General features: G+C 40.3%; 3 protein-coding genes across 7 annotated transcripts in view; all 3 read left to right on the top strand.

Moving 5' to 3' along the window:
• specc1la (sperm antigen with calponin homology and coiled-coil domains 1-like a) overlaps nt 1–4,004 on the top strand; it is a 31,414-nt gene extending 27,410 nt beyond the window's left edge. For both annotated transcript variants that reach the window (XM_021621264.3, XM_021621266.3), the window contains exon 16: nt 676–4,004. In XM_021621264.3, the coding sequence (XP_021476939.3) occupies nt 676–765 (90 nt within the window). In that variant the 3' untranslated portion in view covers nt 766–4,004. The remainder of the gene's footprint in view (nt 1–675) is intronic.
• Nucleotides 4,005–6,010: 2,006 nt separating this feature from the next.
• On the top strand, nt 6,011–12,557 carry adora2aa (adenosine A2a receptor a). 3 transcript variants are annotated; one of them, XM_021621262.3, is made up of 4 exons: nt 6,040–6,274; nt 6,610–6,661; nt 8,508–9,176; nt 10,548–12,557. In XM_021621262.3, exons 3-4 carry the CDS (start codon nt 8,842–8,844, stop codon nt 11,554–11,556), a joined length of 1,344 nt encoding a protein of 447 aa, XP_021476937.2. In that variant the 5' UTR covers nt 6,040–6,274; nt 6,610–6,661; nt 8,508–8,841; the 3' UTR covers nt 11,557–12,557. The 3 variants fall into 3 exon arrangements, with proteins under 3 accessions (XP_021476936.2, XP_021476937.2, XP_090046562.1); XM_090190436.1 differs by having other exon boundaries at nt 6,062–6,274; nt 6,610–6,752; XM_021621261.3 differs by lacking the exon at nt 6,610–6,661 and having other exon boundaries at nt 6,011–6,274.
• A 1,847-nt stretch (nt 12,558–14,404) lies between these two features.
• Nucleotides 14,405–22,504, top strand: LOC110535896 (uncharacterized protein C22orf15). Of its 2 annotated transcripts, none has more exons than XM_021621258.3 (5): nt 14,405–14,814; nt 15,162–15,248; nt 15,681–15,803; nt 19,093–19,167; nt 21,086–22,504. In XM_021621258.3, exons 1-5 carry the CDS (start codon nt 14,715–14,717, stop codon nt 21,247–21,249), a joined length of 549 nt encoding a protein of 182 aa, XP_021476933.3. In that variant the 5' UTR covers nt 14,405–14,714; the 3' UTR covers nt 21,250–22,504. The 2 variants fall into 2 exon arrangements, with proteins under 2 accessions (XP_021476933.3, XP_021476935.1); XM_021621260.3 differs by having other exon boundaries at nt 14,483–14,814; nt 15,668–15,803.
• Nucleotides 22,505–24,185: the final 1,681 nt, after the last annotated feature.

The raw sequence follows: 24,185 nt of genomic DNA, 5'->3' as shown, positions 1-24,185 counted from the left end.
TCATCTTTTTAAGTGGGAGAACTTTCACAATTGGTGGCTGACTAAATACTTTTTTGCCCCACTGTATGTGTGTGTGTGTATATGTGTATATATATATATATATATATATATATATATATATATATATATATATATATATATATATATATATATATATATATATATATATATATATATATATATATATATATATATATATATATGTATGTATATATATATATATATATATATATATATATATATATATATATATATATATATATATATATATATATATGTATGTATATATATATATATATATGTGTATGTATATATGTGTATGTATATATATATATGTATATATATATATATATATATATATATATATATGTGTATATATATGTATATATATATATATATATATGTGTGTATGTATATATATATATGTATATATATATATATATATATATATATATATGTGTATATATATGTATATATATGTGTATATATATATATATATATATATATATGTATATATATGTGTATATATATATATATGTGTATATGTATGTATATGTATGTGTGTGTGTATATAATACAAAGATGAACACATGGCACAGCCTTTTTTCTAGGCATGATGTATCTTAATAACAAAGACCCTGTTTATTCAACCTGGTCTCATTCTCTGTTTTGCAGGACCTCAATGAGATGGCCAGTACTGAGAGACCAGACTGGCAGAGTGTGATGACCTATGTCACAGCCATCTACAAGTACTTTGAGACCTGATGTGATCTCTCCACCCAACATGGCAAGCACAACCTGCAGTCCAGCCTGCTAGCTCCTCTGACCTTAGAGCACCTCCAACACTTCAACTCGACATTCAACTCAGCTGTTATGCCTCACTTCACTGAGCCACCCTTCACCCCAACACCCAGCCATGCCGCACACCGGCCGCTCTGTCTCTCGTCTAGACGCCTTCTAGTTTGAGTCACCATAAGAAACGTAGAAATAAGCTCACTGTTGACTTCCTAAAGTTGACTTCCTAAAGCTAATCATGGATATTTCTATGATGAACATTTTTCACTGACACGTTTAGTGTGATGAACACAGCCTAAGGGCTCTTCAAGCACCTGTTCAGGGCCAGCTCTGTTTGGGATGCTATTTTTACTCTTATCCATTACTGGATAACCCATTTGAGGTCATCCTCAGTGCAGATTGTCTGGTTAAACCAGTATAATCTGAGCTACGATAAGAGCCTGCAGATCTACTAGCTCTACTCTCCTTGACCAGAGTTGGGGAACATGCTACAGACTATCCCAGCCTTTGTGCCTTGCACCTGGCTTTGATTCTTCTAACCAAGTGGTTATCCCAAATGTTTAAGCCAAACTATACCCAGTGTGCAGTGTGTCCACCCTAGGAATCATGGGACAAATTTTCTATGGAAATCAGCCAAGGCATTTTTTGCTCCATTGTCTTCCTGACCCATTGAACACTTTGTGAAGGGGCCTCTTCTATTATGGATTAAGTGCCTGTTTGATTTACATCGCTGGAGGTTTACTAAGAGACGGTTGGAGCAAAAATTGCTCAAATGAAACGTTTCAATGCTCCAAGCTTTCAAAGCAGCTTTGGAGGAATCTAAGTGAAGCTTTTTAGAAGTGATTCTCCAGTTCTATGAACACTAGCTACATCAAAAGGGAAAAGCTGTCAGGTGCTCTCTTGGTCACCTGTAAGATTCAAGTTACAATTTGATGTGCTTTTGGACTATTTTTAGGAGAGTGATCATTGCTACGTTAACATAATTAGTTTTGCTAACAGAGACCAACTCATAGAAAACAATAGGCTATACAGAACCAACACAATGTCTCTCAGTGATGGTTTTCTCAAATAGAACTGTCTTAATCCTGAACCAAAAAAGTAACTTGCTCAAGTGTCCTATCTATGTGAAGTCAAGGGCTAGACTTCCAAAAAAGTCGTAGCTCTTGGTGATTTGATTGTGGTAAATGTTTCCCCAGCATGTTGAGTCTCAGGGTTGGATGTTCTCTTGTTGTTGTCATCAATCATGATAGGGGAAGAGTTTTTTTCAGATTCAGAACGCATCCGTTTTGCTGCTGGAGCCAAATGTATTAACACATTGTTCGTTTTGACACATTACTTCCACCAACAGCAGACTGAAATTCCCAAGATTGGTCACAGTCCAGTTGTCTTGAACTGTAAGATTTGTGTGTTATTAGACCCTCTGAGCTCAACAATGACTAAGTTATTGTGTGTGTAATCTAACTCTGTGACTTGATATACTCCATCTTGCTAGTAACATTTAACATGGGGGGGGGATAACTACAAGAGATGCACAAGGAACTCAATGGTACATTTTATATTTGAGCTTTCTTCGTGTTATCACTTGCCACCCAATTGACTTTATTGATAAAGCTGTACTAACACTAATCATGTGTAAATCAATTCAATGTAGTTTACATAGTCACCAAGAAAGATATTGGAATGAAGAATGACTGTGTTATGTTATTGAGCCTCTGCTTATTGAAGTTTGTGTGGGTTAATTAGCATGGTTTAATCCACCTCGGAGTGTAGTGATGCAAGTGTTACAAATGTTAATGTAAACTTCATATAATGTGAATCTATGACTTTTCATCACACTGCTGCACTGATGTCTCTCCTAAACTCATAATGTATGATGACGATTTGCCTTTCATGTGGTCCCAGCCACACTCCTGTATCATTTCAGAATGGTACAGTATGCAATCGATACGCCGTCGTTGGTGTACCATTTTAGGCTTAGGCCCCCTTACGTCTATGATCTAACACACTCGCATGTGACCATAACTTTGTAGGGACAACATTTTTCTGAATATATTTAAAAGCACATTTGCGCCTGTCTGCTTGCCAAGCCACCTTCCCACCAGCTGTACAGGTGCACTGCATGGTGTTTGACAAAGCACAACTTGAAACACAATTGCTTGTTTTTTTTATGTCGATCAGTGTGGTTGGAGAGTAAGACTGGGCGGTTAAATGTTGTGTTGGTGGTCTATTGTATGGATAAACACTCATTTGTGAGAGCGCATGTGCTGTGACTGTTATTATTATCATGTACGGTATTTACTATTGAACAGTGAGCACAGTATGTCAACGCTAACTCGTCTATTTATGATTCCCATTGCTATACTGCAACCCTGTCTTAAATTTGATTTGCATTGGATCCAAACACCAGTTGGTCTGCAATTATTCTATTATGTGAAGCTACTTCTTGCCAAGTGTTAAAAATGGAATCTCTTGATCATGTTCCATTGGACATTGGTATTGATAAGTGGTCCTTCATGTTGTGATCTATGAGGACTTGAACCCTTGCCCTAACATTCTACTCAACTGTACAGTGTAGACAGAATGTAGTTGACCTATTAGATAATACAATGTGTTAAAATATCAGGATGATACCATCTTGACATATCATTCACCACTGAAGAACATTGGTCTGATTTTGCTTGATTTCATTTCCATATGTTGCTCATATTTTCCATGGCTTCTGTATTTCGCTCTGCATTTTCTTCCGTTTCTTTCTACACTACTTCACAAAACAGAAATGTGAAAAGGACTTTAAAGCATGTTTTTATTTTTACGGGTCCGTTAGAGGTTCATTCTGTTTACTTGAAAGGTTGATGTTTTTCTAAGCTGCTTTCTTTTGGTTTTTATTAATGGTGCCTTTTGCCTACAAATGTATGTCATTCTTGCCAGAGTTTTACTTGGTAATAAGGAGGCCAAGAGACCCATGTTTCCTTTTGTCTCATTCTGTCTCTAAGTCATGATTGCCACAATATGAATTTCCAATGGAGTGTCTTGAATCAAAATGTATCCTGTTGATTGGGTAATGATAATATCAAGAGTATGGTGTAGGGAAGTAAGCCAAATGCACATTATGATAATCAACAATTCGGTAAAAAAATGTAAAGGCTTATCTGTATTTATATTGTTTTGTTTTGCAGACCAGTAATATTAAAGAATCATTGCAACAGGAACGTGTTATGTTTTGTGAAGGAATAAATTAATTTGCCATGTGGTTAATTCAGTCATATCCCCCTTTTTATAGAGTAAGAGGCTATGATTTAACTGTTGCGCTGAATGTATTATCAGATTACTGGTCTAAAGTTAATGAAGGCACTGATAAACAAAAAGCATTCATCGCTTGTGAAACAGGCAACACTAATATTAACTCTACTCTGTAGGGCTAGGGCATATTAAAACTTACTGGGATAATTTAGATCAAATTAGATTGTGATGAATGAAGTGTTTAATTCAGTCCGCTAGCCTGTGGGATTTGGAATACAGCAGCAGCCTTTGTTCTGATAAGGAGCGATATATACTGAACAAAAATATAAAAGCAACATGTAAATTGTTGGTCCCATTTTTCATGAGCTGAAATATAAGATCCCAGAAATGTTCCACATGCACCAAAAGCTTATTTCTCTTAATTTTTGTGCACACATTTGTTTACATTCCTGTTAGTGAGCATTTATCCTTTGCCAAACTAATCCATCCACCTGACAGGTGTGGCATATCAAGAAGCAGATTAAACAGCATAATCATTACACAGGTGCACCTTGGGCTGGGGACAGTAAAGGCCACTAAAATGTGCCGGCCACTCTACAATGCCACAGATGTCAAAGATTTGAGGGAGGATGCAATTGGCATGCTGCTCAGGAGTATTTCTGTATTTTTGTTAAGTGGAATGATGTGATAATACCCAGATTCCCCTGAATAAGCTGTTTCTCAATGAACTGTTTGGTAACTGTTGAACAGATGATGATTTGAAGGTTTTAAAGTAATGGTGTATTATTTTAGTTTGCACACAATGACAACCCAAGTGAAGAGGATAATATGGAGATGAAAAAATATTCTGATTTAAGTACTGAATATTTCCAATATGCACAATCGAATGTGAACTTTAGCCAGTGATCTCATTCCCAAGTCTTGGGATAATATCTGTTCAAATGTCAAAGATGAAGTCCATAGCCTGTAAAGTCTATTGCTAACATGACAAATATTAGCAGAGGGGAAGATAGGTTTTACAGTGTATACCAGATGAAGAGCTCAATCACAATGCTTTCCCTTCCATGTGTTTTATTCTGAATAACAAATCAGCCCAAACTTTTTTATTTTCTTCCTATGTTAGGGATGTGGGGGTCAGTTTTTGTTCACCTGAACTCACCCCCAGTTGCTAATTTAAGGCAATGCATGGTAAATATGTCTTTCTGAAGTGGCCATACAGCATTTACTTTGAGATGGAGCCTCCAACCACATTTTCAGATCAAGCATAAATTGGCTTTAACCCGTCTACAACGCCAGACTATATGTGATGAAGTGAAGGCCTGCACCCCTACCCTAAAAGTCCATTTATGCTTGATCTGAAAATGTGGTAGGAGACTCCATATGTGTGACGCATATGCATGCAGAGGCTGGGTGCATGCAGAGGCCAAATTGAGCTCCATACCGAATTGCCATGCGCCTCCCAAATGTTGTAACAATGCGGAGGGCACCTTATAGGTCTACATTGACATGGTTGGTTGACGGTAGGTGGGAGCAGCAGGTCCTGTATAAACACAGACTCACTTCGTTGACAACTTCCATCACAACAGTTCTGCTCAACAGCTCTGGTTTAGCGCAAGAAGTATGAATGCACTGAATTCTGCAGAGGCCGTATCACTGCAAATGCTGCATGATGCGCCATTAACCCGCACATTTAACTTTAGAACTGTACAATTCCCTTTTTTCTTAAACATTTATTGGAACAGTTATGTTTTTCTTCAACGTTTCATAATTTATTTATTGAATAGGATAATCTCAGAAAATCTCAAATAACAGCGTGAATTGACACCTTACACATGCTTTTGTGAAAAATAAATCTTATTGAAATAAACTCCGAGATTGTCCCCTTGGCCTCATTTGATTGATGTAAACTTTTTCTGCCCAAGTTCCCAAAAGCGTTTGACTATTATCCTATGTTGTGCTACTGGGGTCACGTGTCAGTCTGGTCCGCCTGTGCGATATTGAACCGAGGAGAATCGGTTTAAGCATCAGTAGTCAAACAGTTTGAGCGCACAAATTGCCTATCAGATTACGTTCCCCAGCTATGATCCTTTACAACGCGAGTTCTATTTTACGCCACTTAAAACGTAGGCCTATAATGTGAATTATTTTATTCGAGCGATGTTTATTGGCATGATGCAAACTATTTCGATTAGGTTGTGATTCATTTGGAATAAGACACGTCGAGGGATATATTGAAAAGGTACGTTTTTTAGAAATTGAAAATAGGATTAGAATAGCATTAGATAGAAGTCCAATGGTTTGTATTTATATTTAGAGTATTTTATTTAAATCAAATTAATGAATAGCCTAATTAAATATTTTGAAAGTTTATACAACAGTTATTGATCCTGGTGCGATCAAAATCATTTTCAGCCAGGTATACAGAAACTGGACAGTAGCCTATGCCAAGTTTTTTTTTATGGACAATTGTGCTCGGTACAATTTGGGGAGTGTTTGGAATTACTTTATCGATTTCTAGACATTGTATTTACACAAATTCCGTTGTATGTTCTGGTCTACTCCCTTTTTTGATAGGGAGTTACAGGAGGGAGACGAGAGAGCTAGGGAATAATACTGTCACTTTCTGGTAAGGATAATGTTTATGGGTTTTCCAGGTATAGGTTACCACATGTGAACAGGATGTAGCAGGTTTTACCACGATGATTTGACTTTTCCAGGTAATCTACTAAAGTGTTTTCTGGGCAAACAGTTATACATTAAGCTGTTTATGTGCACTTATTAAGGCCCTGTATGCTCAGTTGGTTTCTATTCATGGACATTATTTGAATTCCTTTACATTTGTGTCAATCTGAAACATACAGTACCTTTCAATTGAGATATCAATGCACTTCGAATACACCCCTTTGGTTTTACATCCAACCACCAGGACCCACTGTTGAGCAGAATACTGTCAGAACTCTTGTTGGCTACAACTGTTGAGAAACATTTCAGGATGGAATATAAATGCATTTAACATGGTTGACTATTCATGCCCCTCAAGTGCTGTCAAAGAGGACAAATGAAATACCGTGTTATTACCTAGCTGTTGTAAGGTGACTGGGACAGGGTCACACACACACGGTTCACATTGAGATATCACTTCTAATTCAGTTGTAATCTCTATATTAAATGTACCTCTTTGCACCTTCACTTGTGACTCGGTCTGTGTGATGGTGAACATAATTATGCCTCTTCCTTTCTCACATGCAGTATAGCAATGTAGCCATATGAGGCTTTCTGCATTGTCACGGGGGTTTTCCTACAGAGTACTATATACTACACTATGACTACATACATACAGTTTGCAACCGCCTATTTTTGCACCTTATACTGTATGTGTGTGATATAAAGTTAAAACAGTGTGGAAACGTATATAGTGACTGAGATCGGTCGGGAGAAAAACCTCAGTCCCACCAAAAGGGAAATGTTTCTGAGAGCAAAAGCCTTTCAGTTCCAGCACAGCTGCTATCTCCTGAAACAATGAGTAACCTTCGAAAACATCCTTGGCTTCACCGTGGGAATTCTCCTCCATAAACATGATGAGAGTTCTGTACGGAAGGAGCTTGGAAACCTCTTCACTCTCACATACAATTCCAGGGAATTCAGTGTTGCACAGTGACCTCAGTTGATTGACAAATTAGACCTAATTTAAAACAATTGTCGAGTGTATATTATGCCTGCTGTATTCTCAAATCACACACTGCACTACTTGAATTGTTTTTTTTTGGTTTTTTTTTGTCTTGAGCATGACGACACCCATCTAACAAAATCAAAATGATTAGTTTGGTGTTCTCATAACCTCATTTAGTGAATCTTTCTCTGGACGTCCTCAAGACTCCTCTCCCCTTATCAGGCAGGGGTTGGGCAATCTCATGGGGACATATAGAACATTCCAGTCCCTGAAGCATATTGTTTCCTCTCTCTGGTACAGCTGACATTTAACTCACTGGGATAGTAGCTCCATAACACCATCGTGTCATTCTGACGCTGGTTATATTTCCCCTGACCCCTGGTTTACAGTTCAGTGACTGTTGTTAATGGGGTAAAGAAGAATTGGTGGGAAGCCAGTTATCATGTGTTAACATGAACACTGCAGTTGCCCAGGTACTTTACTGGGGTGACTATTTCAAATCTTGATGTTGGTTTTCGATCGGGTGTGAATGATGATGAACAGCAGTTTTATGGGGAATACAGTACAGTTAATGTAAAGTAAACACTGAAACTGTTACTTTACAGTGTATTTTACTTGCTACATTGGACATTCCAGTGTATCATGTCAGATAATACACCGTCATATTTATTGTTTGACTTCAAACGTGTTAATATTTGATGGAAATTATCATTGTAATATTCATTGGTATTTTCTGCAATCATTTTCTGTTTTGGCATTCAGCACTTCCACTTTATTCACTCTTTCTTCCCTTTATCTGCAGCGGTATGACACTTGTGATCACTTCCTGGCTCAGTCTCAGCCCCATTGGAGTTTCATGCTAAATTGTGCAACAGTGAGGGGAAGAACTTGAGAGGAGAGCACCAGACAGGACAACAGATAAGAAAACAGAAGGTTGGACTGCTTCTCTGACCACCAACTGTGGGACTTCTAAGAGGCTTTAAGGTGAAGTGGTCTCAGTGTTTGGAGAGCTCAGCCATAGTCCCAGGCAGTGAGTTAAGCCCTACAGGGCAAGGCCACCGCTACCAGCCTGCAGCTATGGACCTTGAGGAGAGTGGTCCTCCTTCCTCCTCAGTGACCTTGCTGCTCCTCTCACCATGCTGAACGATGCTTCCTCTGTCATCTACATTGTGCTGGAACTGCTGATCGCCATACTATCCGTGCTGGGCAATGTGCTGGTCTGCTGGGCCGTCTGCCTCAACAGCAACCTGCAGAACATCACCAACTTCTTTGTGGTGTCCCTGGCGGTGGCAGACATTGCTGTGGGAGTGCTGGGTATCCCCTTCGCCATCGTCATCAGCACTGGCTTCTGCTCCAACTTCTATGGCTGCCTCTTCATTGCTTGCTTTGTGCTGGTGCTCACCCAGAGCTCCATCTTCAGCCTGCTGGCCATCGCCATAGACCGTTACATCGCCATCACGATACCGCTCAGGTCAGTTCAACATTGTATGAACATAACAGAGAATGTGCTAACATGTTGCTGCCGTCATGCTGTTTTCCTCTCTGAGAGTTCAGACCCAATTACGGACAAAGCGGTTAGACATTAGACTTTGTAAAGATTTTCAATGTACCCTATGAGGTTGTATAAGGTTATTAATTGATTTGCATACCCGGGTTGCAGGTACATTGTGTAGTTTTCATGCCAGTAGCAAATAGCAACAAAAAAAGTCTGAAGTAAATCTTAAAACCTGTGAGAGTTATTTTCAGAATAGAGCAGCAGAGGATCGTGCTATTTTTGAATGAACTTGAAATCTTTAGCCCAAATGGCCAGATGAGCTTTTTTGATTTCCTCAGTGGATCCAGATATAAGTGGAATCTCCTTTGACTACGAGTTTATGCAGACCATGACCCCTCTTCAGAACTATACACATGTCAAAAACGTTAGCCGTTTAGACAACTTGTTTATTTTCCTATGTAAACAAATATACATGACATTATGCCTTAAAATGGATTAATAATCAGTAATTACTTATACACTTTTTTGATAGTGTGTGCAGACTTATTGCATCCACGATAGTTTGTTGTTCTGAGTTTAGGGCTGTGTTCCTGTATCTCTCATAGCTAACCTTTGAACTTTAACATCTTGAGAATGTGGCAGAAATAGGCCAAATAGCTTAGCTGCTCTCTCACACTGACTGACAGACACACTCAAAATAGACGTTCCTTCCAAATGCTAACATTTTGTTTTTAAGCATCTATTTTATTACTTAAACGAGATGTTTTCCCATAAAGAAAGAGTGTGTGAATGATATGCCTATTATAATGTTTAATATTTAACTCACTATCCCTTAACCTCTGGGAAAATCTAACCCTCCAGAGAGACAACTCATGCTCCCCAAGCCAACAGAGCATGTTTGCCTCCAGAGTGGCACAGTGGTCTAAGGCTTGAGGCATCACTACAGACCCGGGTTCGATCCCAGGCTGTGTCACAGCCAGCCGTAACCGGGAGACCCATGAGTTGTGTTGTCCGGGTTTGGAGATGGTTTGGCCAGCTGGGATTTCCTTGTCCCATTGCTCTCTAGTGACTTCTTGTGGAGGGGCGGGCGCCTGCTAGCTGACCTCGGTCGCCAGCTCGACGGTGTTTCCTCCGACACATTGGTGCGGCTGGCTTCCGGGTTAATCGAGCATTGTGTCAAGAAGCAACGCGGCTTGTGTTTCGCATGGCTCTCGACCTTCGCCTCTTCCGAGTCTGTAGAGGAGTTGCAGCAATGGGACAAGACTATAACTACCAATTGGGGAGGGAAAAAAACCCAGAGATTGTGTGTCTTACTAACAGAGTCCATATCTTTTTTTGTTCCCACAGGTACAATAGCCTGGTGACAGGCCAGCGTGCCAAGGGGATCATTGCTGTCTGCTGGGTGCTGTCCATCATCATCGGCCTGACCCCGATGTTGGGCTGGAACAAGTCCACTGAGCGCCCCAACAGCACCTGCTCCCCAGGCCTGATGGAGTGTCTGTTTGAAGAGGTGGTTGTCATGGACTACATGGTCTACTTTAACTTCTTCGCCTGTGTGCTGATGCCTCTGCTGCTCATGCTGGTCATCTACCTGCAGATCTTCATGGCAGCTCGGCATCAGCTGAAGCTCATAGAACTGAAGGCTGTCCACGGGGGGAAGTCCCACTCCACCCTGCAGAAGGAGGTCCAGGCGGCCAAGTCGCTGGCCATCATCGTGGGCCTGTTTGCCATCTGCTGGCTGCCGCTGCACATCATCAACTGCTTCACCCTGTTCTGCCCTCAGTGTGCCCGCCCACCCCTGTGGATAATATACGTGGCCATCATCCTCTCCCACGGCAACTCGGTGGTCAACCCCTTCATCTATGCATACCGCATCCGGGAGTTCCGTCACACCTTCAGGAGGATCATCCGCCGCCACTTCCTAGGCCTCCACCGCCGGCAGCTGTTTGAGAGTGGCGGCAGCACTCGCACCTCCACCCACAACAGCGTCTGTGGCTCAGTGAGGGTTAAGGCCAACTGCCTCAGCTTCGACCTCCACACCGAGCACAACACCTGTAGCTGTGAGAGCCATGTCACACCTGCAGGGGCCGTTCTGACCTCAGCGCCCATTCACAACCACCCTCTTTCTGTGATTAGTTTCCACAATCACAATGTGAGCCCCCCTCTGCCACAGCCTCTCATACAGACCCAGACACAACCCTTATGTCATCCCCTGCAGTATGGGGACCACCAGCAGTCTCCTAAAGGACTGGAGATGGAAGAGGTAAAGGACAGGCAGGATCTCTCCCCTGTCCAGGTCAAATCACTGTTCTATAAACATAAAACCTGCTTCACCAAGCTTTCTGGGGTGTCCTGATGGATACAGAATTGGTGCCAGACATCTACTAGGGATCCCTTAACACCTGGCCTTCTCTGTGAAATTACTCAGATGCTCTTATTTTTGGGGAGTCAGCTCTGAGTGTAATGGTAGATTACTGGGTAGGCAGGCTCACAAGCTGAGGATCAGAGTTTGGATGTATCGCATGTTATCTAGATGGCCTAATGGAGGCATTCTATCAGCAGGGATTCTAATAGTGGAGCCGAGCTTCTACACAAAGGCAGCCATACAAAACAAACTGTATATGCACCATTTCAATTGGACCTTTCAGCTTCTTGAAGCAAAACATTGTTGTAGTTATTTATAGCAGAAATGTTACTTGAATGGTTCAATGTGATTCTGTTTGTGATGTTTATTCTCTTGGTCTGCGACGTCATGTGGTGCTTAGATCTGAAGCTTCACAATTGGCTCCTGTTCTTTGCCCTAAAGAAATAACATCAACGTGATTGGATTACTCCTGTGTATTTGGGGATGGCAGGGATGTTTCAAGCGTGTGATAAGGGGACCGTACTACTTCATTGATTTAGCATGTTTGTGTCCCATATAGATGGACGTGATGAGAGTGCATTTCCTTTAGACGTTCAGGTTTATGATCTTGCAAATGTATGAATGCAACAAAGCTTAAATCTGCCTCGCTAAGAGTTTTTCAATGATAATGGTTTTAAACTATTTTGAGGAGGATCTACTAATCTACCACTGTGCACTTTCTCTACATTACACTTCGTTCAACTTGTCTAACTGTCACTTTCTCTACATTACACTTCTTTCAACTTGTCAGTAGCACGAACCTGTGCAGATCCTTCAGATATCACAGACAATTAAATGGTACAAATAAATAATGACATACACTTTAGATTTTTTACTAAAATGACTCTCTCGCAAGTGTTACATATCTATGGCATTCTGTGCATTCTCACATTTCGGATGCAATGCATGCAGCAATACCTCCTGTCCAAAAATAAATATATTTTTTAAGTAAATCTGTTTTTTGTTTTCATGGTGAACTGTTTAAGTATTACAAGTACTGTACAGTTTTCCCAAACATGAATTAATAAGTGCAGAGAAAGCTCCAGGGCTCACTGTGGCTCTGCTCCCAGAAGGGAGGAGTTTTGGACAAAGGGAAGTGAAGCTCCATAAGAGGGCTGGTCAGTCTGTGGAGGGGGCAGACCAAACCAGATGGGCCATGGGATTTATGTCCCCTTTTACAAACTGTGAGCTCCTCTGATTTCTACAGCTTTCCCAGCTTTTATCCAAATTCCCGGATGATTCCAGGTTACGGGGCACAGGGCATTCTCCTTTTAATGTCCTCCCAGGGGCTTCCTGAAATTACATTGTAGTGTTTTTAAAAAAAGATGTTACCAGCATAATTGACTGGTGTTTTCTACACAACAACATCCTGACTCTCACCCCCTTTCTGACATGACTAAATAAGACTTCCACAACTCACGTTTTTAGAAGTGGCCATTCTGGCCAATATCTCTTTCACTCACCACTTACGTGTTTAACAATGCCATCCTCAAATGACTGGAGGGTCATTTTAAAAATGTTTATTTAACCTTTATTTAACCAGGAAAAGCCCATTGAGACCCAAAGTCTCAATGGGATCAACAACATGATCCAGCCTAAAAAAAGCATTTACTACACTCCTCTGTAACAGAGTCTCCCATCAATATTTTAAATTGATTCAGTAAGATATCTAGATTAAACATGGATTGTTGATTATTCCATGCATCTGGTGCACAAGAAGAGAAGGCAGTCTTGCCTAATACTGTGAATGTCCTGGGGACTTTAAGTAACAACCACCTAATGTTACAGACATAGCTTCCTTCCTGTCATGACTCAGTGATCCTGATACTGTACATGGTTTACTGTACATTTGGCCATGAAAAATGGTGCTCATGGAACAAGGCTAATCTAATTCTCTCACTGAGTGACTCTATAGTGCCTCAGTCACTGGCATGTACAATATATCAAGTGTTAGATGGTCTGGTACTCTTGTCTCATCTGATTGACAGTGTAATTTGAGCAGTAACAACGCACATTCTCTTCATGGTCCGTACAATGGGAAAGAGTTGATTGATAGTTCAGTGTTGATGGTTTAATCATGACCCTTTTCGCACTAACTCTTAACTCATCACGTACGCTGCTGTTACTGTTTATTATCTGTCCTGTTGCCTAGTCACTTTATCCCTACCTATATGGACATATCTATCTCAATTACCTCGCACCCCTGCACATCCACTCGGTACTGGTACCCTGTGTATATAGCCAAGTTATCATTACTCATTGTGTATTTATCCCTCCTGTTATTTTTCCAATTAAAAAAAAATGTTTTTCTATATTTATTGTTGGGAGGGGCTGTAAGTAATAATTTCACTGTTATTCTACACCTGTTGTTTACGAAACATGTCACAAACACAATTTGATTTGATGTAGCATACAAGTCAACGGGACGTGCCATGAATGGACTGAGGTCCTCAGATGATCTCCTGTACTGGTCATTGTTATGGTGTTAAGTGCAGAATGTGTATTACATACAACGTGTGTGGTATTGTGAAATAAGAGGAAAAGCTCAGATCCCTGATCCCAACGTTTCCAAGCAAAAGACAAGTCATTTCTCTCTTAGATTTGTTGTGATGATGCTTATGGTAACAACTGTCTTGTCCTTATAATTCACTAGATAGTAGAGTAGCATTGCCTCTATGGGTAATGGTCAGTCTAATCCCAGTTAGTGGTCGGCTGACAATAAACCCGCTAAGTCATCCCCCACAGTATCTAAGTCAGACCTCCGTGTTTAACAAGTAGCAGTAAAAGCCAGAGGACTTATGCGTCTGTGTGTTGACTCCATGGAAACAAACAAGAACACTTCCCTCACATAAAAGGTTCTGTCTTCTCTTCCATTGAAAGGAGAGGAGAGACGAGGGGGAGTCAGATGGGTTATCAACCAGGGGGAATGTGCTTTCGATGTGTGTATAAGACAAACATTTTTGCTGGCTCTGCAACAGTTCAAAACTGTTTACAGGTCTGGCTTTAAAATGCCAAATGGATAACGTATCCTGTCAACTGTTGGTTTACTCAGAGCAACTGCAGAAGCCATTCACAATGGCCTCCTCAGTGCAGAAGCTTAGTCACTAAGTATGACAGTAGTCAACAACATAGATTTTTTTTTTTTTTTTTTACTATTGTGGCACTGTGTGCTAAACCCAAACTCATCACTCCTTTGGCTCTATGGAAGAGGTGAGTGCTTCAGATACTTGTAGCAACATTATGGGAGGTGGCTTTAGTGGTCTGGTCTGAAGTGTTTTGTGTAGAGACAAGGTGAAATGTTTGTCACCGTGCAGTTTGGAGGTAAGTGAAAGACAGTGCTATATCATCATCATGATGAAGTATAATTCCATCATCTCTATGGAGGCCAACAGCTGACCTCTAATGAAACCTTCGGAGACCTATGGAGATATAAACAGATCATTTGAGAATGACACATTTAAACATTAGATGTAATTTTGTGATATACGATGTCATATGAATGTAATACAACGTTATAGGAAATGTACAAACATACTTCTCTTTTCTTATTTTGAAAGAGGGCCAAACAGAACTGTTTAACCTGAACTGCAGGGTGATAGACTTCATCCACAGTTTGAAGGAGAGATGTTATCTGGATTCTCAAGGTGCAGTTCCGAACTTCTCCCAAAGGGTAGAATAATTGACAGTTGAACTTCCGATTTGTTGTATTAGATTCTTGATTTAACCTCAGAAGCACCTGATAGTGTTTGTATTTGTGTTTATTAGGGATCCCCATCAAGCTACTCTTCCTGGGGTCCAAACACATAAAGACAATTGCATTACACATAAAACAAAATATTTTTAAAAATTATTTAAAAAAAGATAAGAGTCTGAAAGCATGATACAAATACTATTGCATATAAATGATACAGTACATTTCCGTGTGAGGTTGTATGCACATGGTATCTCTGCCAATGACTGGAAATGATAGAAACAGCCAGCCAGATTGTTTCCTGACTGAGTAAATACCAATAAGTGAAAATGTAATAGACTGAGAGAGCCCAGTGTAAATGTCACATTACAGATGTATTCTACAGACCATGTGGACCTGATGGACAGGACAGGGGAGCTGGTGAACCTGAGTGTAAAGGAGAAGAGCATGGAGCAGGCCAGCAGTCTGATGAAGGAGAGGCACAGCTACGTTCTCATACGCATCTGCAGTGAGTCTCTCCAAATATAATAAAGGCACTAGGCTGTGTATGTCTAAAGAGCCCATGGGATCAAAGAGTGGTTTCTCACATTGCCTGCTCTACACACGATTACTAGGCCTACTAATATGTTATAGATAGGTTGATAAGGCCAGGCACCACAGGCAAAAATGTTGATTTTACTTGCATTTGTACATTTTCCGATTTTTGGAACATTTGCAACTACAAATAAATCTGCAATAATGTATATAAATACTTGATTTGTATAATTTTCTCTCAACTCCGTCAATTACACCTGCCATAAATGTCGTTCTCGTTAGTATTTTTCATGTAGAACTTCTACCTCTAATTTTAAAACTTTCCATGTTGAATCATATATCATGCAAAAGATTGTTTTCCGGTGTTGTGCCGAAAAGCTCCCACATGCCAGAACCCCTTTCTAAGGTCTTCGAAAGCCAAGTTAACATACTTATTGGCAGACTCAACAGCCTTGGTTTCTCAAATGACTGCCTCGCCTGGTTCACCAACTACTTCTCAGATAGAGCTCAGTGTGTCAAATCGGAGGGCCTGTTGTCCGGGCCTGTGGCAGTCTCCATGAGGGTGCCACAGGGTTCAATTCTCAGGCTGATTATTTTCTCTGTATACATAAATGACGTGGCTCTTGCTGCTGGTGATTCTCTGATCCACCTCTACGCAGACCACACCATTCTGTATACTTTTGGCCCTTCTTTGAACACTGTGTTAACTAACCTCCAGATGAGCTTGAATGCCATACAACTCTCCTTCCAACTGCTCTTAAGTGCAAGTAAAACTAAATGCATCAACCGATCGCTGCCCACACCTGCCCGCCCGTCCAGCATCACTACTCTGGACGGTTCTTAGAATATCTACAAATACCTAGGTGTCTGGTTAGACTGTACACTCTCCTTCCAGACTCACATTAAGCATCTCCAATCCAAAATTAAATCTAGAATAGGCTTCCTATTTCACAACAAAGCATCCTTCACTCATGCTGCCAAACATACCCTCGTTAAACTGACTATCCTACCGATCCTTGACTTCTGCGATGTCATTTACAAAATAGCCTCCAACACTCAGAAAATTGGATGCAGTCTATCACAGTGCCATCAGTTTTGTCACCAAAGCCCCATATACTACCCACCACTGCGACCTGTATGCTCTTGTTGGCTGGCCCTCGCTTCATATTCTTAGCCAAACCCACTAGCTCCAGATCATCTATAGGTCTTTGCTAGGTAAAGCCCCGCCTTATCTCAGCTCACTGGTCACCATAGCAGCACCCAGACATAGCACGCACTCCAGCAGGTATATTTCACTGATCACCCCCAAAGCCAATTCCTCCTTTTGGCGTGCCTTTCCTTACAGTTCTCTGCTGCCAATGAGTGGAACAAATTGCAAAAATCACTGAAGCTGGAGACTCATATCTCCCTTGCTAACTTTAAGCATCAGCTGTCAGAGCAGCTTACAGATCATTGCACCTGTACATAGCCCATCCAACTACCTCATCCCCATAATGTTATTTATTTATTTTGTTCCTTTGCACCCCAGTATCTCTAATTGCACATTCACCTTCTGCACATCTATCACTACAGTGTTTAATTGCTAGGTTGTAATTACTTTGCTACTACGGCCTATTTATTACCTTACCTCCCTAATCTTACCTCATTTACACACACTGTATATAGACTTTTCTATTGTGTTATTGACTGTACGTTTGTTTATTCCATGTGTAACTCTGTGTTGTTTGTGTCGCAGTGCTTTGCTATATCTTGGCCAGGTCGCGTTGTAAATGAGAACTTGTTCTCAATCTGGCCTACCTGGTTAAATAAAGGTGATTTTTTTTTTAAATGACCTCCTCAAAAGGATATATAGCATGGAGGAACCCAGAATGTAAATGACTGTCTGAATTCTGTAATATGGTCGCAGTGCCTCAAACCTGTCTTTGTGGGCAAAAGCTGCATTGACGCAACAGCCAGTATGGCAGTAGCAACGTTCAATGAGGGAACCACTGCTATATCAAATCTGATGGACAAATTGTGGCTTGACAGCCCTTTGGTGACACTTGAGCAATCAGAGAGGAGTTGTGAGAGCTGATGATGCTTCAATGGAGTGTGTCAAGCATAGGCGCAGGTCCCATGACACAGTTAAGAAAGTAAAGCGGCACCGGCAACAACTCAGAGGACCTTACATATGGGGCAGGCATAGCTGATTACTGTTCTGCACATTTCAACAGCCATACAAAATCCTTGTATGTGACACATTGGGAAAAGTGGCATGAGAATTTGCCCAAAAGTACACATTTGCCCATCAGACCAGTATTTAATGATATGCTCTATTCCTTGAAAGAAATGTATTAAACGTGATAATGTATTATTAAAAGGTATAGCTCATGTTTATTTGTCAGTTTAGAAGTGATATATGAATAAAAGTGTAATTCATGTGAAATGAATGGTAATATTTATGGAAAGTACATTTTAATTGCATTAGCCTATCTTTGTCATATCATGTTCCCTGTGCTCCAATTCATTTTTCTCAGTCTTCAAACGACGTACATTCACATTATTCCACGTTATTCCACACACCGGTTCTTAGGTCTTATTTTATTTTATTTTTTTTCATCTTTATTTAACTAGGCAAGTCAGTTAACAAATTCTTATTTTACAATGACCCCATACCCCGGTCAAACCCTCCACTAACTGGGCCAATTGTGCCCTGCCTGATCACGACTGGTTGTGATACAGCCCGAGATCGAACCAGGGTCTGTAGTGACACCTCTAGCACTGAGATGCAGTGCCTTAGACCTGCTGTGCCACTCGGGTAGACTTTTAGTCAGACTTTTATTTGACATCTTGTGTTGTTTTGATTTTAAATGTCATTATATGTGTAAATATATGCAAAATATGCATCCGTCATACATGTGAATAGTGTTTTTTTAAATAATTCCATGAAATGACAATATTTTTATGAAATGATCTGTAAAAGTCTGACTATTGAGTGTCATATCACAATAAAACATTTAAAAAACATTCTGCTTTGAAGCAATGTGTTTAAAAACGGATTATTGGAATATGCAAATTACCACATATTGTAATAAAATAATCTATTGTATTTATGTATACTTTTAACTGGTAAAGGTTCAATCTGATGAGAGTAAAGGAAGAAAAAAATCTCTATTAGCCTGTGGTGCCTGGCCTTAACATGGCTGAAGTTAATGTCATTATTACTAAAGTTACTTTACAGTAATGAAACTGGTTAACTTTAATTCACTTCATATTTCCCCCAGGAGGTGATGGGACTGAAGGGCAGAAGTACGTGCCACTCCTAAATGACCTTGACAAGAGCCATCCCGAGTTAGCAGGTAATGAAAAAAACATCCACAGCACTGAGGCAAATGTGCCCGACTGAAACCACTGCATGGCTTTATTCAGTGCCGGCACTGAGCATGGTCTAAAGTAATTCTTTGTGGCCTCCTAATGGGACAATACCTGTAACGTGACTTTGTTGCCTAGTTACTGTACATGTGCAGTACACTAGCCTTAAGCAAACCCACATCAAGCCTGATTTAAGACTGTATGATTAGGATGGTTAATACAGTGCCTTGCGAAAGTATTCGCCCCCCTTGAACTTTGCGACCTTTTGCCACATTTCAGGCTTCAAACATAAAGATATAAAACTGTATTTTTTTGTGAAGAATCAACAACAAGTGGGACACAATCATGAAGTGGAACGACATTTATTGGATATTTCAAACTTTTTTAACAAATCAAAAACTGAAAAATTGGGCGTGCAAAATTATTCAGCCCCTTTACTTTCAGTGCAGAAAACTCTCTCCAGAAGTTCAGTGAGGATCTCTGAATGATCCAATGTTGACCTAAATGACTAATGATGATAAATACAATCCACCTGTGTGTAATCAAGTCTCCGTATAAATGCACCTGCACTGTGATAGTCTCAGAGGTCCGTTAAAAGCGCAGAGAGCATCATGAAGAACAAGGAACACACCAGGCAGGTCCGAGATACTGTTGTGAAGAAGTTTAAAGCCGGATTTGGATACAAAAAGATTTCCCAAGCTTTAAACATCCCAAGGAGCACTGTGCAAGCGATAATATTGAAATGGAAGGAGTTTCAGACCACTGCAAATCTACCAAGACCTGGCCGTCCCTCTAAACTTTCAGCTCATACAAGGAGAAGACTGATCAGAGATGCAGCCAAGAGGCCCATGATCACTCTGGATGAACTGCAGAGATCTACAGCTGAGGTGGGAGACTCTGTCCATAGGACAACAATCAGTTGTATATTGCACAATCTGGCCTTTATGGAAGAGTGGCAAGAAGAAAGACATTTCTTAAAGATATCCATAAAAAGTGTCGTTTAAAGTTTGCCACAAGCCACCTGGGAGACACACCAAACATGTGGAAGAAGGTGCTCTGGTCAGATGAAACCAAAATTGAACTTTTTGGCAACAATGCAAAACGTTATGTTTGGCGTAAAAGCAACACAGCTGAACACACCATCCCCACTGTCAAACATGGTGGTGGCAGCATCATGGTTTGGGCAGGGACAGAAGATGGTTAAAATTGATGGGAAGATGGATGGAGCCAAATACAGGACCATTCTGGAAGAAAACCTGATGGAGTCTGCAAAAGACCTGAGACTGGGATGGAGATTTGTCTTCCAACAAGACAATGATCCAAAACATAAAGCAAAATCTACAATGGAATGGTTCAAAAATAAACATATCCAGGTGTTAGAATGACCAAGTCAAAGTCCAGACCTGAATCCAATCGAGAATCTGTGGAAAGAACTGAAAACTGCTGTTCACAAATGCTCTCCATCCAACCTCACTGAGCTCGAGCTGTTTTGCAAGGAGGAATGGGAAAAAATTTCAGTCTCTCGATGTGCAAAACTGATAGAGACATACCCCAAGCGACTTACAGCTGTAATCGCAGCAAAAGGTGGCGCTACAAAGTATTAACTTAAGGGGGCTGAATAAGTTTGCACGCCCAATTTTTCAGTTTTTGATTTGTTAAAAAAGTTTGAAATATCCAATAAATGTTGTTCCACTTCATGATTGTGTCCCACTTGTTGTTGATTCTTCACAAAAAAATACAGTTTTATATCTTTATGTTTGAAGCCTGAAATGTGGCAAAAGGTCGCAAAGTTCAAGGGGGGCGAATACTTTCGCAAGGCACTGTATGTGGTGGTTAATATGTATCTTAATATGTATTAACTGTCTATACTTATGTATGTTACTTTTGTAAATGTTTCTACCTCAGAGGTTCTAAAGAAGCTGTCCAACCCATGTAAGGAGCAGAAAAAAAAGGGTGGTCCCTCAAGGAAAGGTTCTGTCAATCAGATCCGGCGCAAGCCCACTGCTGGAAACAAGAAGAGCCATCCTGGAAGACTTAAAGATATGAAGAAAGGAGAGGAGGAAGGCTGAAAAAGATGGTGATGGACATGCATGTATAGAAAGCTATGGACCACATACATGTAATTGTGTTGGTGCTGTGGTTCTCTTCACTCCAATAATTTTTTACTTTGGTAAATTTAGGTTGATAAATTAACATTCCCACATATACCTTGTCATGATGTTGGCCTGTGGGTAAGGTTTATGATCCCCCCCCCCCCACCATAAATACCTTTCTCCCTTCCCTCTCTCTTGACTCTACAGAGGGACTCTTGAATAGCCTTTGTTAAACAGAGAGTCTGGGAACATCAAACAAGTAGAGGGAAAGGAACCATATTTCGGTAATAGAACCAGTTGAAAATATGCGTTGGTACTTAATGAATATGACGTCAGTTCGGTTGTCATCTGAGACATTATGACTGATGAAGGAACGACATAAACTGTATCTGGGAAAGTCTACACATTATAGTTATCAGATTCACATGGAATTGTTGTGCAATTCAAATGTTTAAATATAAAATGATTGGTGAAAAGATTAAATGTAATTTTAGCTACCAAATGAGAGATTTGGGTTTTCATAAGGTTAGGCATGGGTTAGACATGGGCTTTAAACTATGAAACACACCCTTCTCCCTCCACTATATAAAAGCCCTTGACGATAATGTAACCTCCTGTTCCGGGTACATTAGGATGACGATCCGATGTCAGAAGGATTCAGATAATAACTACAGAACGAAGCCAACCTTAGCGTGAGCTTTGGTTGCGAATGGTATGAACTTTGAACTCTTATTCGCTACAGAAGTTATACCTCCTAGCCGTTGAGTTAGCAGCGGCCGTTGTAAACGTGGGCTAGGAGAAGACAGACAGAGTATCCCATCTACCACACAACGACGACACTACAACGTTTCCCGTTCAACACCATAGACACTCTTTAAAGGATGGAAGAACTCTTGGGCAACTCGACCTTCCATCTACCACCAACCTATTGAAGCGCAGCTCAGAGTAAATATTCATTATGTTTTCCTTTTCCAAATGGGCGGTAATTTAGAACGCATAAGATCCTGTATTTACGATAGAGACATCGCTTCTCCCTTTGTTCTTCAGTCTTCCTGCTCTTTCACTCAAACCCAACCCCCATTTTCTTTGTGTAACCAGCTGTCATATCTGTTCCGTCCGCTAGGGACGTTTTCCTTTATGACATAATTTGTAATCAAGGTATGATTCATTCTGTGTATTTGTAATTCTGTGTGATTAATTAGGTATTTAGTAAATAAATAATTAAACCCAATTTTGTATTGCTGATTCAACTTGTTAGTCAGGGTTTGTGAAGATATCCAAGAATTTACAACTTTCAGATGAGACTGAAATAAGGTGACGATTAATATTGACTGCTATTGATGTAAAATATTACTAGGTCTTTAAGAGTTTATTCGGAAGATAACAGCTCTATAAATATTATTTTGTGGTGCCCCGACTTTCTAGTTAATTACATTTACGTGACTAGCTCAATCAGGTAAAATTAATTACAGAGAAAGGATTTTATAGAATAGCATGTCATATCACTTAATCCGGCGTAGCCAAAGACACAACACCCTGGTAAAAGTAAGAATGGCACTTGCATGTAGCTTGTCTCCTGTGTGTACTAGAAGCTGGTATTGTCCCAGAATTGTTTTTTACTAATCTAGGATTATTTGTCTGAGTTAACACAGGCAGCCCAATTATATGTAAAAGAGCTGATCTGATTGGTCAAAAGACCAATTAATGGAAAAAGTTCCGAATTGGACTACCTGTGTAAACTACCTCTGTAAACTGTCTAATGTGAGAATTAGACTATATGGACCATTGAGCTTATTAAAGGCATATAAATGTAGCCTGAGCCTACTTATCCATGTATTCACAACAATTAATAATGTTTAAATTAAATTATTAGTTGAACAACTAATAAAGGTAGCCTATATATGTACTGAACAACAATATAAATGTTGGTCCCATATTTCATGAGTTGAAATAAAAGATCCCATAAATGTTCCATATGCACAAAACGCTTATTACCAGAAAGACGTGGCATATCAAGAAGCTGATTAAACAGTGTGATCATTACACAGATGCACCTTGTGCTGGGGGTAATAAAAGAGCACTAAAATGTACAGTTTTGTCACACGTCCCAATGCAACAGATGTCTAAAGTTTTGAAGGAGAGTGCAATTGGCGTGCTGACTACAGGAATGCCCACCAGAGCTGTTGCCAGAGAATTTAATGTTCATATCTGTACCAAAAGCCACCAATTTAGAGATTTTAGCAGTAAGTCCAACCAGCCTCACAACCGCATACCCGTGTATGGCGCTGTGTGGGCGAGCAGTTTACTGATGTCAACGTTGTGAACAGAGTGCCCCATGGTGGCGGTGGGGTTATGGTATGGGCAGGCATAAGCTACAGACAACGAACACAATTGCATTTTATCTATGGCATTCAAATTTGAATGCCATGACGAGCACATTGTTGTGACATTCATCCGCTGCCATCACCTCATGTCACAGCATGATAATGCACGGCCCCATGTTGCTAGGATCTGTACACAATTCCTGGAATCTGAAAATGTCCTAGTTCTTCCATGGCCTGCATACTCACCAGACATGTCACCCCTTGAGTATGTTTGGGATGCTCTGTGTTGACGTGTAAGACAGCGTGTTCCAGTCCCCTCCAATATCTAGTTCAAAAAGGCTCATTAACAGCTTCTACCCCAAAGCCATAAGACTGCTGAACAGTTAATCAAATGGCTAACCAGACTATTTGCATTGACCCCCCCCCCCTCCCCTTTTTTTTTACACTGCTGCTACTCGCTGTTTATTATCTATGCATAGTCACTTTACCCTACCTACATGTACAAATTACCTCGACTGACCTGTACTCCCATACATTGACTCCGTACCAGTACCCCCTGTATAGCCTATATATATACTTGTTTGTTTA

This window comes from Oncorhynchus mykiss, chromosome 11, assembly GCF_057628025.1.
Source record: "Oncorhynchus mykiss isolate SJ-2025 chromosome 11, ASM5762802v1, whole genome shotgun sequence".
Taxonomy (NCBI): Eukaryota; Metazoa; Chordata; class Actinopteri; order Salmoniformes; family Salmonidae; genus Oncorhynchus; species Oncorhynchus mykiss.
The sequence above is the reverse complement of the archived record's forward strand: the minus strand, read 5'-3'. Positions and strand labels throughout refer to the sequence as shown.

Bases quoted from the DNA above. Each gene is read 5' to 3' on its own strand.
- adora2aa (XM_021621261.3), top strand. From the start codon at position 8,842: ATGCTGAACGATGCTTCCTCTGTCATCTACATTGTGCTGGAACTGCTG. The intron at 9,177-10,547 runs GTCAGTTCAACA...TTGTTCCCACAG, and splicing joins GCCATCACGATACCGCTCAG to GTACAATAGCCTGGTGACAG.
- LOC110535896 (XM_021621258.3), top strand. From the start codon at position 14,715: ATGACAGTAGTCAACAACATAGATTTTTTTTTTTTTTTTTTACTATTG. The intron at 14,815-15,161 runs GTGAGTGCTTCA...TTATTTTGAAAG, and splicing joins CCTTTGGCTCTATGGAAGAG to AGGGCCAAACAGAACTGTTT. The intron at 19,168-21,085 runs GTAATGAAAAAA...TTTCTACCTCAG, and splicing joins GAGCCATCCCGAGTTAGCAG to AGGTTCTAAAGAAGCTGTCC.